We start from the raw sequence: 14263 nt of genomic DNA on the forward strand, positions 1-14263 counted from the left end.
CTGCTGTTAGCCAAATCATAGCAAAGAAAGGAATAAATACACACATATGACTCTAGCCCTCATACACTGAAAATAAAGGAACCAAACAAAAAAGTCCTTCAAAACATCTATGAACTCAAAATCCTTAAAAATTTAGAAGTGATATATTTATGTACTAGGACGTCTCACAGATTATCTCCTAACATTCAGTAGGTGCTCACATACATTTTAAAATAAATTTATAATAGGAAAGCCCCAAAATGGCTATACTGTCAAGGAGAAGGACAGCTGGTACAATGTTATGGAAAATATTATTTTATGGAAGATTGATGCAAAGTATACATTTTAAATTGATTATTAAGTCAATTAGAATGGATATACCTCATTTAATATGAGAAGTCTTCCTACAAGACAGATTTTGATTTTTAAGTGTATCCTGTCCATTTAGAATTGATAATCAACAAAGCCTTCTAGAACTAGCATAAAAAGAGTTTCAGCCCTACCACTGACCAACAGGCAGCCATAAGGTATGCAAAAGTCAAAGAAAATACATATACTAACCGCTAAGACAGTTGGACCAAAGTGGTCTTGAAAGGAATCCAACTATAAAAATGTGAATGTGATTAAAAATCAAAATAAAACTAAGAGAATCTGAGAATACCTAAGAGCTATTCTATTCACTTTGCCATATACATGGAGGGTAACATCCAAACATCATGCATATTCTATTATTGCATGGTGTCTTTATCTTTTTAACTCAAGAGATAGAATATTCTGTGATGAGTTTGCCTATAGCCCATAATAAAAAGAGTCACATATACCTATGAGAAATCTGGATGTATAAATTAAAGGGTATAGGAAAATATAGGCAATCCCCCACACATATGGAAATAGGTAGGAACATACCTTGGGTATTTTTCCCATGTCTAATTTTTATGAGGCTTTATATTTGAGATGATTAGTGTCAAAATATACCCATGGAATATGATTAAAATAATCACAACATTAAATTTATAAAGAGTATGAAATATATCTTTAAGAGACATAGCCATATTTGAAATTACAAACTAGATTCCTGTGAAAACAAATCCACCTCCATATTTTCTCTCTAAAGAGACTTGTCAACAGTTGTTTCATGAGAACATCGACATCTTTGTAAATTCAAAATGCTGCTTAGGAAAGTGGTTAGTGGTTTAGTGCCTGGAAATTCAATTAATGCACCACACTGTCAGCCATATGTGGCAAAAACACAAAAAGTTTGAGATCTTTTAAATTTCAAGCATCTTTACTGCAAGGTACCAATAGAATGATTAGAACTGCCTATTTCTCTGTTTTGACTAAGTAGTCAAGATGGAATGGCTTCCTCACTGCTGAAAGAATTTTTAGTATGAATAAAGAAAAATGATCTGACTGTAGTGGGGGTGAAACGTTAGACTGTGCTGTAAAGGAAGTTCATTGAATCTGTAAATGTAGAACATAATAAAATAAAATAGTGCCGGACAGTGCAGTTCCACCTGCAAAGAGATATTCTCCTGTAGTGTCCTCTTGTATTATGCTCTCATGAATAGAAGTGACAATGTTATATAATGACTATTAACATTCGTTCCCTTCTTTCCCCAAAAGAGTTGATTTGGATAGAGTTTGTTGCTATATAAATGTTTGTAAATGACTCAGAAAATATGAGTGGGGAATATTTAGTCAATCAGGTCATCTGATTACTTAATCATCCTTGGGTGAATTGAAAAACAAATGACATTATTGATTAAATCTAGCTGATGGAAGAAAATGATCCAAATCATCTAATTCAATCTATTGTGAAAACAGCCAATGTCAGATTTCTAAGTCTCTACAACTGTGTTACTTATATAATTATTTAGCTATGTAGCTGAACAGGATGACAGACATTTCACCACTTTCAAAGTAAACTGGGCAGGGCCACAATTTAATAAAGGGGAGAGCAGACACTTATACAATGCAGTACTATAACTGGCCAGAGTTCTGCTGGATTAAGGGCTGTGAGACATAGTGAAACACTGAGGATCGGAGTTCAAAAGTTTAGAATTAAACCCTGACTCACAAATTTGCAGCTGAGGGACCTTGGTCAGTCAGTTCATCTCTAAAAATATGCGTTTTATTCATTTAGAAAATAAAAATAGCAATACCTGCCTCCTTTCTCACAGTAATATTGAAGAAATAGATAGTGCGTGTATAAAAGTGTTTTCAATTTTTTTTAGCTATGATATTCAATGTAAGGCATTATAAATTAGGCACTGTGGAACTGGATTTACTCTTTCTGAACCCAAGGGGACATAGAATTCACTCCAGCAACTGGAGCACGGGCAGTGGTGTGGAGGTCTCAGGATATCAACACCTCATTGAAGGGCTTCATAATATCATAATACATAATAGCTAAGAGCCTATTACAGTTTATAAAACATACCAATATCTGTAATTTCATTTATTATTTATTTACTCCTAAAAATAAAGGCAGTTAATCAGGTACAATCATGATATTAAAAAACTGAGTGTTTCAAAATCAATATAAATAGATTGTTGGAAACAGAACTATGAGGCCATGAGGACCAACAAAATACATATGATGTGAGTACCTGACACAAGGCTTGGCACATACCATGAAACTAAAAAATATTTGTCAAGCTAACTGAATAAAGAGGTCATGTATCTTTACAAAATAAGAATTCAATGAGAATTTTGAAAATGCAGGTGGAAGTCCATGACATATCAAACTATGCTTCCTGACAGGGAAGCAATAAAAACATGGTATTTTTATCCAACAGAATTCAAGTGATTGCCTATGGTCCGATTATGTCTAGTACCACAGACATACAATGCCTTCATGCCATCATTTCTAAATTAAATCACACAGAACTTCATCATGCTCAGGGTCACTCTGATGGTCTGAAAGGGTATGCTCAAGTACAAGTGTTAATTTATAATGCCTCATTTTAATGCAGGATTTTACATTTCTTAAAGCATTTTCTCATACACGTCCCATATGCTGGTTAAAACCACGCTGCAAGGTTGAGAAGATGAGGTTACAGCTCGAGCACACACACAACTGTACTCTCTTCTTTAGGAGGCTGTGTGTGGTGAGCTTGTGGTGGTTCACCTAGCCACTTCTACATCCAGTCCCTGATCACATTTTCTTGGGACTTTAACCAGACCTGGGAAACAAAGATCTACTAACATCACCCAGTTACTGGGTCAATAGACCCGCTGTCAGTGAAAAAAAGCACCTGCTCTCCACCTGGGAGACCTCTTGTCACTAGGTACTTGCTTAAAAATAGGTCATATTTTACTACTTTGCACATCAAGATTCATTGGTCATAGTATTCATTTGGTCCTATAGTTTAAAAAAAAAACATGTACTAAGATCCATAAACACTACTTTTATTGAATTTTGAAAAAGCTAACCATTGAAAACTGCTTGGAACGCAATAATATGATTCCTTATTTTAAAAAGTATCTACATGAAATAGTCAATGTTAACTGCTAAGACTCTAGTACATGCACACACACACACACACACACACACACACACACACACACTTCTTTCAATAAAGTTAACATTCCGAGAAGTTTTGAAATACCATCTAAATTTTTAAGGGACATAAACTGGGAGAACATCCCACAATTTCAACCTACCTTTTGTGGCCACTCGGACACAGTCTATTTTGGTTTCCTGTGTTAAATAAAGAGGGGGAAAAATCACTATTCGTGTTTTATTTAAAATGAATAAAAATATCTGTAGTTCTATTTACATGCTGATAAGGAAAGATCTCATTGTTCCGAGTGTGGTGTTAATCACACAGTGATTACTCCTGGAACCCCGCTCAGATACAAGTTCCCATGATGATTACAGAAACCACACTCAGATACATTTTCCAGCTCCAGAGCTGGTGGCTGTAGGCATTTCTGGAGCGGATGGTGAATGAGGGGCTACATACAAAATATTTCTGCCTTTTGGCCCTGGCTTCTCCAGATCCTTGCTCACTCTCTGTGCAGATACTACTAGAGGATAACTCCAGAGTCCTGGATTTCCCCCCTTTTCACTGGCAAAAGTCGAGTCAGTGAGGATACTTGGACCCATGTGGTGAAGAAGGGAAACCATCATGGTATCTGGAAAATTCCCACTTCTTTCTAAAGAGACTTTAATATCTTACCAGAGTTCTGGGTTGGTCTGAACAGGAGAGGGGAAAAAAAAAATTCGGGAACAACTCCGTAGTTTTTGTTTTCATCGCATTTTTCTAAAACTATTTTCTCTTAAGAAAAAAAACTGAAGATACCTAATTTAGTCACAGCTATAGGAAGCATAAACTCTCGTGAAACCAAAGAAATGGGACAGAATAGGCTGAAAAGACAGATGTTGTGTATCTCACAAAATTTTAAATGAGCTGAATGTATGTGCTATAGCTATAACTACTTCCCTGCAAAATAGTAAGCTAAGCAGAATTGCTAGCCAACTTTTGGTAACAAGTAAAAACTGAAAATAAAAACCATCATGTTGACAATATTCTCTTCCTACCAAAACAAATACAAATATATTCATTTCTTTCCATAGATTTCTCTAGGTGAAAATAAGTTTAGAAAGAGAAAACAAAACCCACATTTGTTCCAAGTAAAAACATACAAAAGCATGCCTTTATTTCTTACTACTATCTTCTTTACTCTATGTTCACATTAATAACTCTAAATAGCCTAAGTAAACAGCCATCTATAAAACTTACCCCATTGGCTCTACTAGCAGCTTGGAAATAAATTCTGTAGCTTTTATGGGGGAGAAGGGGAGTGTTCCAGTATCCATTGTATGTCTTATTATCACCAATAGTAAAAGGCTGAGCAGCTTGGAGGCTGTTTGCTGGGAATTCTGCAGCAAAGTAGTACTGTGAGTTCAGTATTGATGCATTCTGGAAGTGAATTGGCACAGGGTAGCACTTTAGGATTTCTGTTGTCTTTTTAGTTCTTCGAGGACGTTCTTCCTCAACAACTACTTGATAGACACTAGGGGGAAAAAAACAGTATTATCAGTGATATTTTATGATAATTGGGCTGATACCCTTTGCCTTCAATTGCATGGGGCCCATGGGATATCCAAAATAAAGAATGCACTGGATATCATCAATAGTAAGTGCTTAATGCATAATGGATACTCACTTAACACTTGCTCAATACAAGAGGGGGAAGGGGCTTAATATTTTCCCATAGAACTCTCTCACCCCGCCCTCCAAAACACAATGTATTGAGGGAAACAAAGTTCATCAAAATTACAAAAAAATTATCTAACAATCTCTGCTGTTTATGTGAGCAGGACACTAACATTTTTTCACATGTAATTGAAGATGAATTTATAGAAAAATTAACTCAATTTACCTAATGAGTGAATAAATGAAATTATAAATTATATTCACTGTAAGTTTTTTTTAAAAGGCAATGTACTATTTTCTTCAATGACATCTGTATGAATGCACATGAAGTATTAACAAGTCAAAAAACACAATATGTAATGATTCATGTTTAATTAAGGTTTAACTTCCCATATTTTCTTATATTCCTTTGCCCTTCACCATATCAGATCAGTGGTAAGAGATGATGTAAGGAGAGCAGAAAAAAGAGACTGGAATTTCAAAAGCCAAGGCCTTGGAGTTATAAGCAGTTTCTAAGAGTAGATCATGAACTGGGTCACTTTAATCATACATGAAGATAAGATGGGGATGAGCATGCTCTGAAGATGCCTGAACAGGTGTCCCAGCACCTACCCCCTTTCCTCCCTGTCCCCTTCCAATGTCTGAATTTCAAAGTAACCACAGGAGAATGGGACAAAACTTGAAGGGATGGATGCTTCTACTAAGATATGTATTTTACCATAATGATGAATATTTGTGCAGTTTGGGTGGGGAAAAAAAGTTTCTAATACTGAGCAAAAACTAACTCTTGACAGCAGCTTTCAAGAACTGAATCCAGAATAGACGGATCTTGTTCTCATTGTATCAGAAAAGCACTGTGACTCCCTGGAACAATGCTGCAATCCTAGAGTTGCTCATATAGACACTCATCAATGACCAAGAAGAGCAAGAGAGAGGTGCCTAACATCCCTATCTGCCTGGGGAGGGCCTGGAGAGGTCCCTCTTTGGGTCTTGCTCTTGTGAATGCCGAATGTGCACTCAGTGAAATCACCTATTTCTGGGAATACAACTATTTAGCACATTCCATTACAGGAATGCAATGCAGCAGCTGCTGCCCAGTCTATATTTCTGTCCAAATAAAAATCACCTGCTGTAGGACATCAGAATGACTACAGTACAATGATAAAGCAAATTCCGAGTATGATGTAAAGTTAAATAAATAAAAACCAGAAATACTTCCTAACCTCCTAACATCAGACCTGATATTATTGGTTATGTAAGACATTCCCCCCAATCTGGTAGAAATCTCACTGTGTGATGGATATGACACAAAAGGATGTATTTAGGAAGAATCATCCTCTATAGAAGACAAGGAACACATATTGAGATAAAGCGGACTTTAATTTCTTGCCCCCTTCTCCCTGACTTCCTACATATATGGTTAAATGTGACAATTTTAAAATGTATCTGCAAATTCTGATACTTTTCCCATCAGGAATGGGGCTGGCCAACCTTAATGACAACATACAACCAACAGAATGTAACAGTGGGACAATGGATAACTCTCAAGGCATTGGTCAGAGGAGGCCATGCATCTTCAGCCTGGCTCCCCAGGAAGCTTTCTAAAAGAAAAAGCCAGCCACCACATAAATGGTCCAGTGACTCTGAACCTGCCATACTGGAGAGGTCACATGCAGGCGCTCTGCTCTGCAGTCCCAAAGAGCTCCCTGCCAACAACTGGCATCACTGATAGCCATGTGCGTGGGGCATTGTGGAAGGCCACATGACTGACCTTCAGCTGATGGCTGACCTAAGACCCCAAGCTGGGACTGCCCAGCAAAGGCTTTGCTGCCCACATAATCACAGCAGAATAGAAATGTTATTTTCAACCGATGAGTTTGGAGTAGTTGGATATGCAGCAAATATTAAACAGAAGGTCAGGTCATAGAATAGCAAGAGTAAGGGATCAAGGTCAAAGTAAAAGATAGCACCACGCGGGGCAGCTGGGTGGCTCAGTTGGTGAAGCATCCGTCTTCAGCTCAGGTCATGATCCCGGGGTCCTGGGATCAAGCCCTTCGTTGGGCTCCCTGCTCAGTTGAGATTCTGCTTCTCCCTCCGCCACTCCCCCTGCTTGTGCTCTCTCTGTCTTGCTCTCTCTCAAATAAATAAAAATAAAATCGTAAAAAAAAAAAAAAAAAAAAAAAGCACAGCGCAGACAATAGCTGATTGATGGAGAAGTCTAACATAGTATGCCACTAAATAGAAACAGCACTAAGAAAATGTGACTATTCTCTTGAAATGCCTTTTGTAGGGGTTGGGGGGAGAGGGGCATGTGCATTGATCTATGCTCTAATCCTAATTCTGCTAACAATTGGGGTTTTAGATTTTATCTATTTACTTATTTATTTATTCAATTATTTATTTATTTGAGAGAGAGTGTACATGAGCTGGGGTAGGGGCAGAGGGACAGAAAATCTCAAGCTGAATCTATGCTGTGCAGAGAGCCCAACGTTGGGCTCAATCCCATGACCCTGAGATCATGACCCAAGCCAAGACCATGAGTTGGATGCTTAACTGACTATGCCACCCAGTTGCCCCTCAAAAAACAACAAAGAAGCTATAGATGGTACTTTTACCTTTGACCACAATTCATACTCCTATCTCTCTGCAAGTCATTAATAATTTCCAGGGAGGGAGCTCCTGGATCTGCAGTGAGGCCAGTGCCCGGCTGGTATCCTCTCTAGCTCTCAGTCCTAACCAGAAACTGTTGCCAATGGTACCAGGATAGTAATCACTCATTTTTCATTTCCAGATCCTCCAGATGAAATGGTAGCACAACCACTTCCAGGCTGTCCAATCTCACCATCTTGAATTCTCCTATTACAAACACCTTGTCCTCTATTACTTCACCCTGGCCTGGACCCAATTTTGTTATTTAAATGCTGTTCTCCCCAACACACAGAAATCTTTTGCAACTCTTAGCAGATGACCCACCCTCACAAAAAGATTGAGACCCTTTTATGAACCTTTTATCAGGGGCTTATGATCTGTTCCCCCATTTTGATGTACTCTTGCTCTGACCCACACTCATAAAAATATATTTTTTGTAAAGACTAGTACTCATTTTTGTCTATTTATCAGTATTTTTAAAAACCTCACAAGTTCCTAGAGGAAAGGTCTATGATTTAGTCATCTCTATCTCAGCACAATTAAAATGAAGTCAGCCATAAGGTACATATTTTTGAAAGCATAATATAATCCAAAAGTAATTTCCATTTTATATACATTATATGTAGTGGCAGGGAAGAAATACAGTGGTGATCACAAATATGCTCTGCTTAACTAAAATTTAATACTAGGTTTATTTTGTATTCATTTCTTGAATACTCAAGAGCAAAGAGAAGAAATGATCAAGAAACAGGTTTCATGATGATAAGATGCTGGTTAGATTGTAAGTTTATGCAAGATAACCCACGATTACATAAAGAGCCCTGAGAGAATCAAAAGCTGCCTCTCTGTTTTTCTACCCTCTTCCCACACCTTCATCTCTTACCTCCCATCCATCTTTTCTCCAACTTTGCTAGTATGTGTGCTGGGTTGTGTGTATATTTACTCACTTATTAAGAAATGTTTTTGAGCACGTACTATGTATCAGGCATTGCCCTATCTTAACAATACAGCATTTGACATTCTCTAATGAAAGAAAATTTTGTTTTGTGATTTAAATACCATCTATGTGAATATGGGGAAAGGAAATTAATTTTTCCAAGCAGAAATTTTGTGAGGATTAGATGAAAAATTGAGAATTAAATGATCATTTAGAGGGCCCCCATTTGAGCCAGCTGGTATGTTATACACTTTGCTCCACTCCAGATATATTACTTTTTAAATGGCTACCATCTACTCATCTTCAGATATATTAAAGGAAGAACTAAGTTGACTAGAGCAATTTCAAACCCAAAATGTCTTTTCATCCTTGCTCCACAAGAGAAATTAGATTTGCAAGCATCCAGACCTCAAATCTATTTGCTCTTTAATAATTTAAGCACTGAAAGGTCAAGCAGCTCTTTTCCATTCCCCTTTATCAACGTCCAAGCGCTAATGAAAAATAGCTAAATCCTATCTGCTGCCCAATTGCCACACATTGCTGTCTTCCGGATGGAAATTAACGCATTATTGGCACCTAGGTCAATGGCACCTTAACAGAACTCTCTGACACATTTCTCATTGGTGCAAATAATATCACTTTGCTAGTGAATTTCATAAAATCTGCCCAACCACAAATGCAGTCTCAAAAAGCAGCTTTGAAAATCTTACTCTCTGAATGGTTTTTCTAAAAAGATGATTAAAAAGAGCAAGTTCTTGAGGATGGAAAACCAAGCAGAAGTTTCTAGCTTAGCGAGCTGAATTAAAATTCTATTATCCTTTTAATGTATTACTCATACTCCCTTTGTTTATTAAAGTTACACCATCCCTATCCTGATTCCACCAATATTCTGGAATTTAAAGTAACATAAAATCTTCCTACGGCATTTGCAGTATGAAGGCACAATCCATAGTGAAGATGAATCTGCCAAAAATGTGACATCACTATATCATTACTTTCTTATGGAATGAAATTTAATTTAAAATTTAATTTATGCGAGGCTTTCCTACAGCAAAACTCTAAGGCTTTTACAAGGAGAATAAGAAATCTGCATTTATATAGGCTAGCACATGAAGTATAACTTAGAAAAGAACATCGGAACATCTTTCATGTACTCTGTTAAACCTGAAAGTTCAAATGTGATGAGACACTTTTTTTTTTTTTTTCTAACTTTGAAGACATTGAGGGGAAGCCTGCTGCAGAGTTGAAATTGACTCTAAAATTTTGGTCTTAATTCATTTCAAGATTAAACCCTTAGTTGTAAGTTCATTTTTCTTATCCACTTATTCTATTTCTTATCAGCATATAATACTGGAGGGTTATCCAACCAGATAGCAGGACAGGGGGTAAGGAGGAGGGGGGGAGAGGGAGAGAAGTTAATGATCCATTTCATTGTTGCTTTGGCTAATCCTTTAAAGTCTACCCTTCTGATCATTCAAGGACTTAGAATATTGTTCATCTCATGGTACCTAAGAGTGCTTTTTAGTTTGATTTGCAATTTTTGGTAAAACTATCTATTCTATATGTATAAAGAAAGAATAAAGGCTGGTATTTCTATCTTCCTGAAGATTATTTTTGGGAGGGAGGTGATAGAAAATGAAAGTATAAATTAGATGCAAAGCGTGTAAAAATGTGTAATTAAAGTTTATTGCCATGCCACAGCACAGAATTTATTTTCTTCCTGTTCTTGGTATGGTCCTTCCCTTTTCCTAAACCTGTCAGCACTTACTGAAATGACACCCCAATCATTCAAACAACCCAGTACAACTTAACTAAGCTTTAAAAATACTGTTGCCTTTAAAAATACTGCCACCAGGGATAAAAGGTCAGTTCAATATGTTCAACATGTTGATCATCATGACTAGGATTCTTCAGAGTCCTTCATGTATCACTAGCACTGAGAGTTGTGGACCTAATACAGTTCTGTTCATTAAGTCACAAATGACGACTGATAACTAGTTTTACACAGATAGTGGGCAATGGGTAACACACCGCACAGCATAAATAGATATGGGGTGGGGGGTGGTGTGAATATTTTATGTTAGCAACTTTAATTTCTCTTTGTCCTGCTCTGTTCTAGGTAAGACTGGCCATAAATCGCTTTGGAATATTTTGTGGGACACCACAAATACATTTTATGTTCTCTCAGCCATAATTCATCACAAGGAGCTTGCCTAGCATCCATAAGTTACTGGTGTTCAGTGTGTGTTGGTGCCCATGCGTGTGTGCATGCATGTGCGTGTGCATGGGCAAGCATGCCTGAGCGTGCAGTCCAATACCCTGCTGCTCAGCTAGTTAGTGATAAAATCTGATATAATAAAATATTAATTACAGCTGAAAGGTTGGGTGAGAAATATGAAGTCAATTACAGTGCCATATCGTGAACAAAGGGCAGGAAGAAAAAAATCCTTTAGTTATGGAGGTTTGGGATAATAAAAGAACAACTAAAACATTAGACTCAGGCTAAGAAGCTCTGTAAAAGGCCACCTGTTATTAATCTTCACAACAGACACCAAATTTCAAGTAAATTAATCTCAGATGGAACCTCTTTTAGAATGATTTCTCCCCATTTTAACAAATGAAGACATTTTCCTTTGCAGATTTCATTTCACTTAAGCTAATCATAATTTAATCATCACAATTTCATAACAAACACAAGACTGTAAAAATTATAATTTAAGGTCAGCTACTATTATTCAAGTATGTTTTCTTAAATAGCACTAGTGATTTGAATAAGAATGGAAATCAAATACCATCGAAGCCACACTAACTGTTTTCATTACTCCATGTCTGTGTTATATTCAACTCAGAGTCTTTTGGTCCCTAACAGGAACAATACTGCAGACTAGGTGAGCTGGAATATAAATGCTACCATCCAAAAGGAAGGCAGGTGAACCAAACGGGGGTGCCGTTGAGAGACCACTGAACTCAGAGTCATCATACACAGGTAACTGGGTCCAGCTTTACCACTAAATCATCGACCAACCAGTAAGGTCCTTTCAAGATCTAATATTTTATAACTCCTGGCACAAGACCAGGCAAGTCTCTACATCAGTACATGAGAAGAAAATTATTTCATTCCTGTAACCTCCCTCCTCCCTTTCTAAGCATTGTGCCAGGCATAGGGGAAGAATAAGAGGAGGAAGCAGGTACAGACTGTCCCTGTCCTTGAGAAAACCAGCCTAAGAGTACTAGAAATAGGTGGCTCAAACGGAGAACTATTGTGATGAGAACCTAAAATGGGTTTGTACAAAGTGTAGGGGAATGCAGGGGAGGAGTGACAAATGTTTATGCCAGTCTCTGATAGCATCAGTTCATTGAGGACATCCGGGCTGGACCTAGTGTCTAAACTTTACCACCAGTAATACCCGAAGACTGCTGTACTGCCTAGGGCCACCAGCTTTCTTTTTTCTTTCTTTCTTTTTTTAAATTCTATTTATTTATTCATGAGAGACACAAAGAGAGGCAGCACACAGACAGAGGGAGAAGCAGGCTCCCTGTGGGGAGCCCGATGTGGGACTCGATCCCAGAACCCTGGGATCACGACCTGAGCTAAAGGCAGATGCTCAAACACTGAGCCGCCCAGGCGCCCCAGACCACCAGCTTTCTCTCCAAATTAAAAATAAAGGTATGACAACAAACAAAAAAGCTAATGTCTTTATATTGCCTATATAGTCCCCGTTCTCTCCAGCCACTTGTGCTAACACAACCCCACCAAAGCTCCAATAAGCTTTAACATCATACTCACTAATGACTGCTTGTGACAGCTTCCAAGAAGCCCTAAGGACCCTTTATCAATAGTACAGAATAATGGGTTATGCCCTAGGTCAGATACATCCGGAAGTTCCAGCAGGCATGCCCCAAGAGCAATCCCAAAGTGGCAGGGTTTTCCCTCACAATTTTGATACTGTCAGCTCCTGGTAAAACTGCATTAGAGAGTATGACAAGCAGGGCTCTCTGTCTTGACCCCCACAGCCACCCGTGATGTCCAAGGTGAGGCCCGAGAACCCAGCTGCCTTTGCTCTCTGTGGGCAGGTGGGGAAAGAAGCCTACTCACACCCAGTCCTGGGCTCTGCTCTGCTCTACCTGTCTCCAAATCACTGTCAGACAAATTTGGAACTACTCTGTCTTATATAGTCAATCCTCAGGTTACAAGATCCATAATTTCTCAATTTCAGTATTTCAAATGATATCCATGTCTTTTTTAAATTTAAAAAAATTTTTTTTTGATATCCATGTTAATCATTAAGGTCACATCAAAACACTTCAGCTGTGTTTTGGGGGTGAGGGTTTTTGCAGAGTTTGGCCCCAAGGGCCATTTCCAGCTGTCCCCCGTCCACGGACAGCCTCTCTGCTCTCTGGAAGGTTGGCTGCCATTCCCTAAGCATGGGGGCCTGTGCTTGCTGATGCACCTACCTACTGTGGAGGCCCTGGTAATAAGACCAGAGCTCTGCTCTAATACATAGAATGCTTCAGAGGAGATTATGTTGAAGAGAAGAAAACTTGAAAAATAGGGGAAAGAAAGCTATGAACTATATTTTCATGCACAAAAGCAAGTTTGAAATGGAGTTTGAGGGAAAGTTAAATTAAGTTTCATTGTATAAATGCTCAAATACATCTACTCTATTATTATTATCTTCCCCTGCCATTTTTAAAGCTTCTTTTCAAGGGTTCTTGAAGAACAAACTTAGTTTCCAAAATGAATTTTCAAAGAGATGACTGACATTGTCATCATAGAAGCAACATTAATAAAAAAATGATCTTTGTTTCCTGGCAGTAAAGGAATCCAGAGTATTATTTTTTAATACAATAAAATTCACCTAAAATCAGGTGGGGTAAGGATGGTGGTGGTGGTAATAAGAGATTTAGTACCTTTTGTTAACACACACTGTTGCAATTCAGCTATAATAAGTAATAAAAAATCCAAGCCAATATAGTAATATAAAATTGAAATTTTACCATTGAATGACATTTTGGTCTTTGATTCTGTATATCACGATGAAAAAAGGAAAAAATTTAGGTTGGAAGTCAGATATTTAGAGCTCTTTTCCTTAAACAATTTTAGCACCAGATAGAATCTTTCAAAAGGTTCGAACACTGACAAAAGAACATTTAGCCCACCAAATTTATGATGCTCCTGCAGTTCACATGTCTTCAAGAAATAAGAGGGAGCAATTAAAAAACCACTATAAGCATTTCAAAAGAGCTGGTATCTTTTTTCTTGATTCTCTGGAGACTATTAAGGATGGAGAAACGAAAAAGAGCATACATGTCAACAAAGAAAGACTGATTAATTCGATTAAAACAATCTAGCACACTAAACACATTTGTTTAATCCAAGTCCTTCAAGTACTCAAAACTGTAAAGCTAAACATTAAATAAATTGTAATGGGAGTTGGGCTTCACCAAAAAAAAGAGAAAAAAAAGTTGGTTTCAAAATAATAATGAAAAAAACAACAAGAAAAATAATCCCTTCTAACCTCTAAGAAGTAAC

At 37.6% G+C, this 14263-nt stretch overlaps 1 protein-coding gene across 6 annotated transcripts in view; it reads right to left on the reverse strand.

The window, feature by feature from the left end:
- The window catches only part of PTPRM (protein tyrosine phosphatase receptor type M), a 773521-nt gene that overhangs the window by 256716 nt on the left and 502542 nt on the right, over window positions 1–14263 (reverse strand). For all 6 annotated transcript variants that reach the window (XM_077900010.1, XM_077900009.1, XM_077900008.1 and 3 more), the window contains 2 exons: window positions 4728–5001; window positions 3646–3682 (listed from right to left, as the gene is read on the reverse strand). In XM_077900010.1, the coding sequence (XP_077756136.1) occupies window positions 3646–3682; window positions 4728–5001 (311 nt within the window). The remainder of the gene's footprint in view (window positions 1–3645; window positions 3683–4727; window positions 5002–14263) is intronic.

This window comes from Canis aureus, chromosome 6 (assembly GCF_053574225.1).
Source record: "Canis aureus isolate CA01 chromosome 6, VMU_Caureus_v.1.0, whole genome shotgun sequence".
Lineage (NCBI taxonomy): Eukaryota > Metazoa > Chordata > Mammalia > Carnivora > Canidae > Canis > Canis aureus.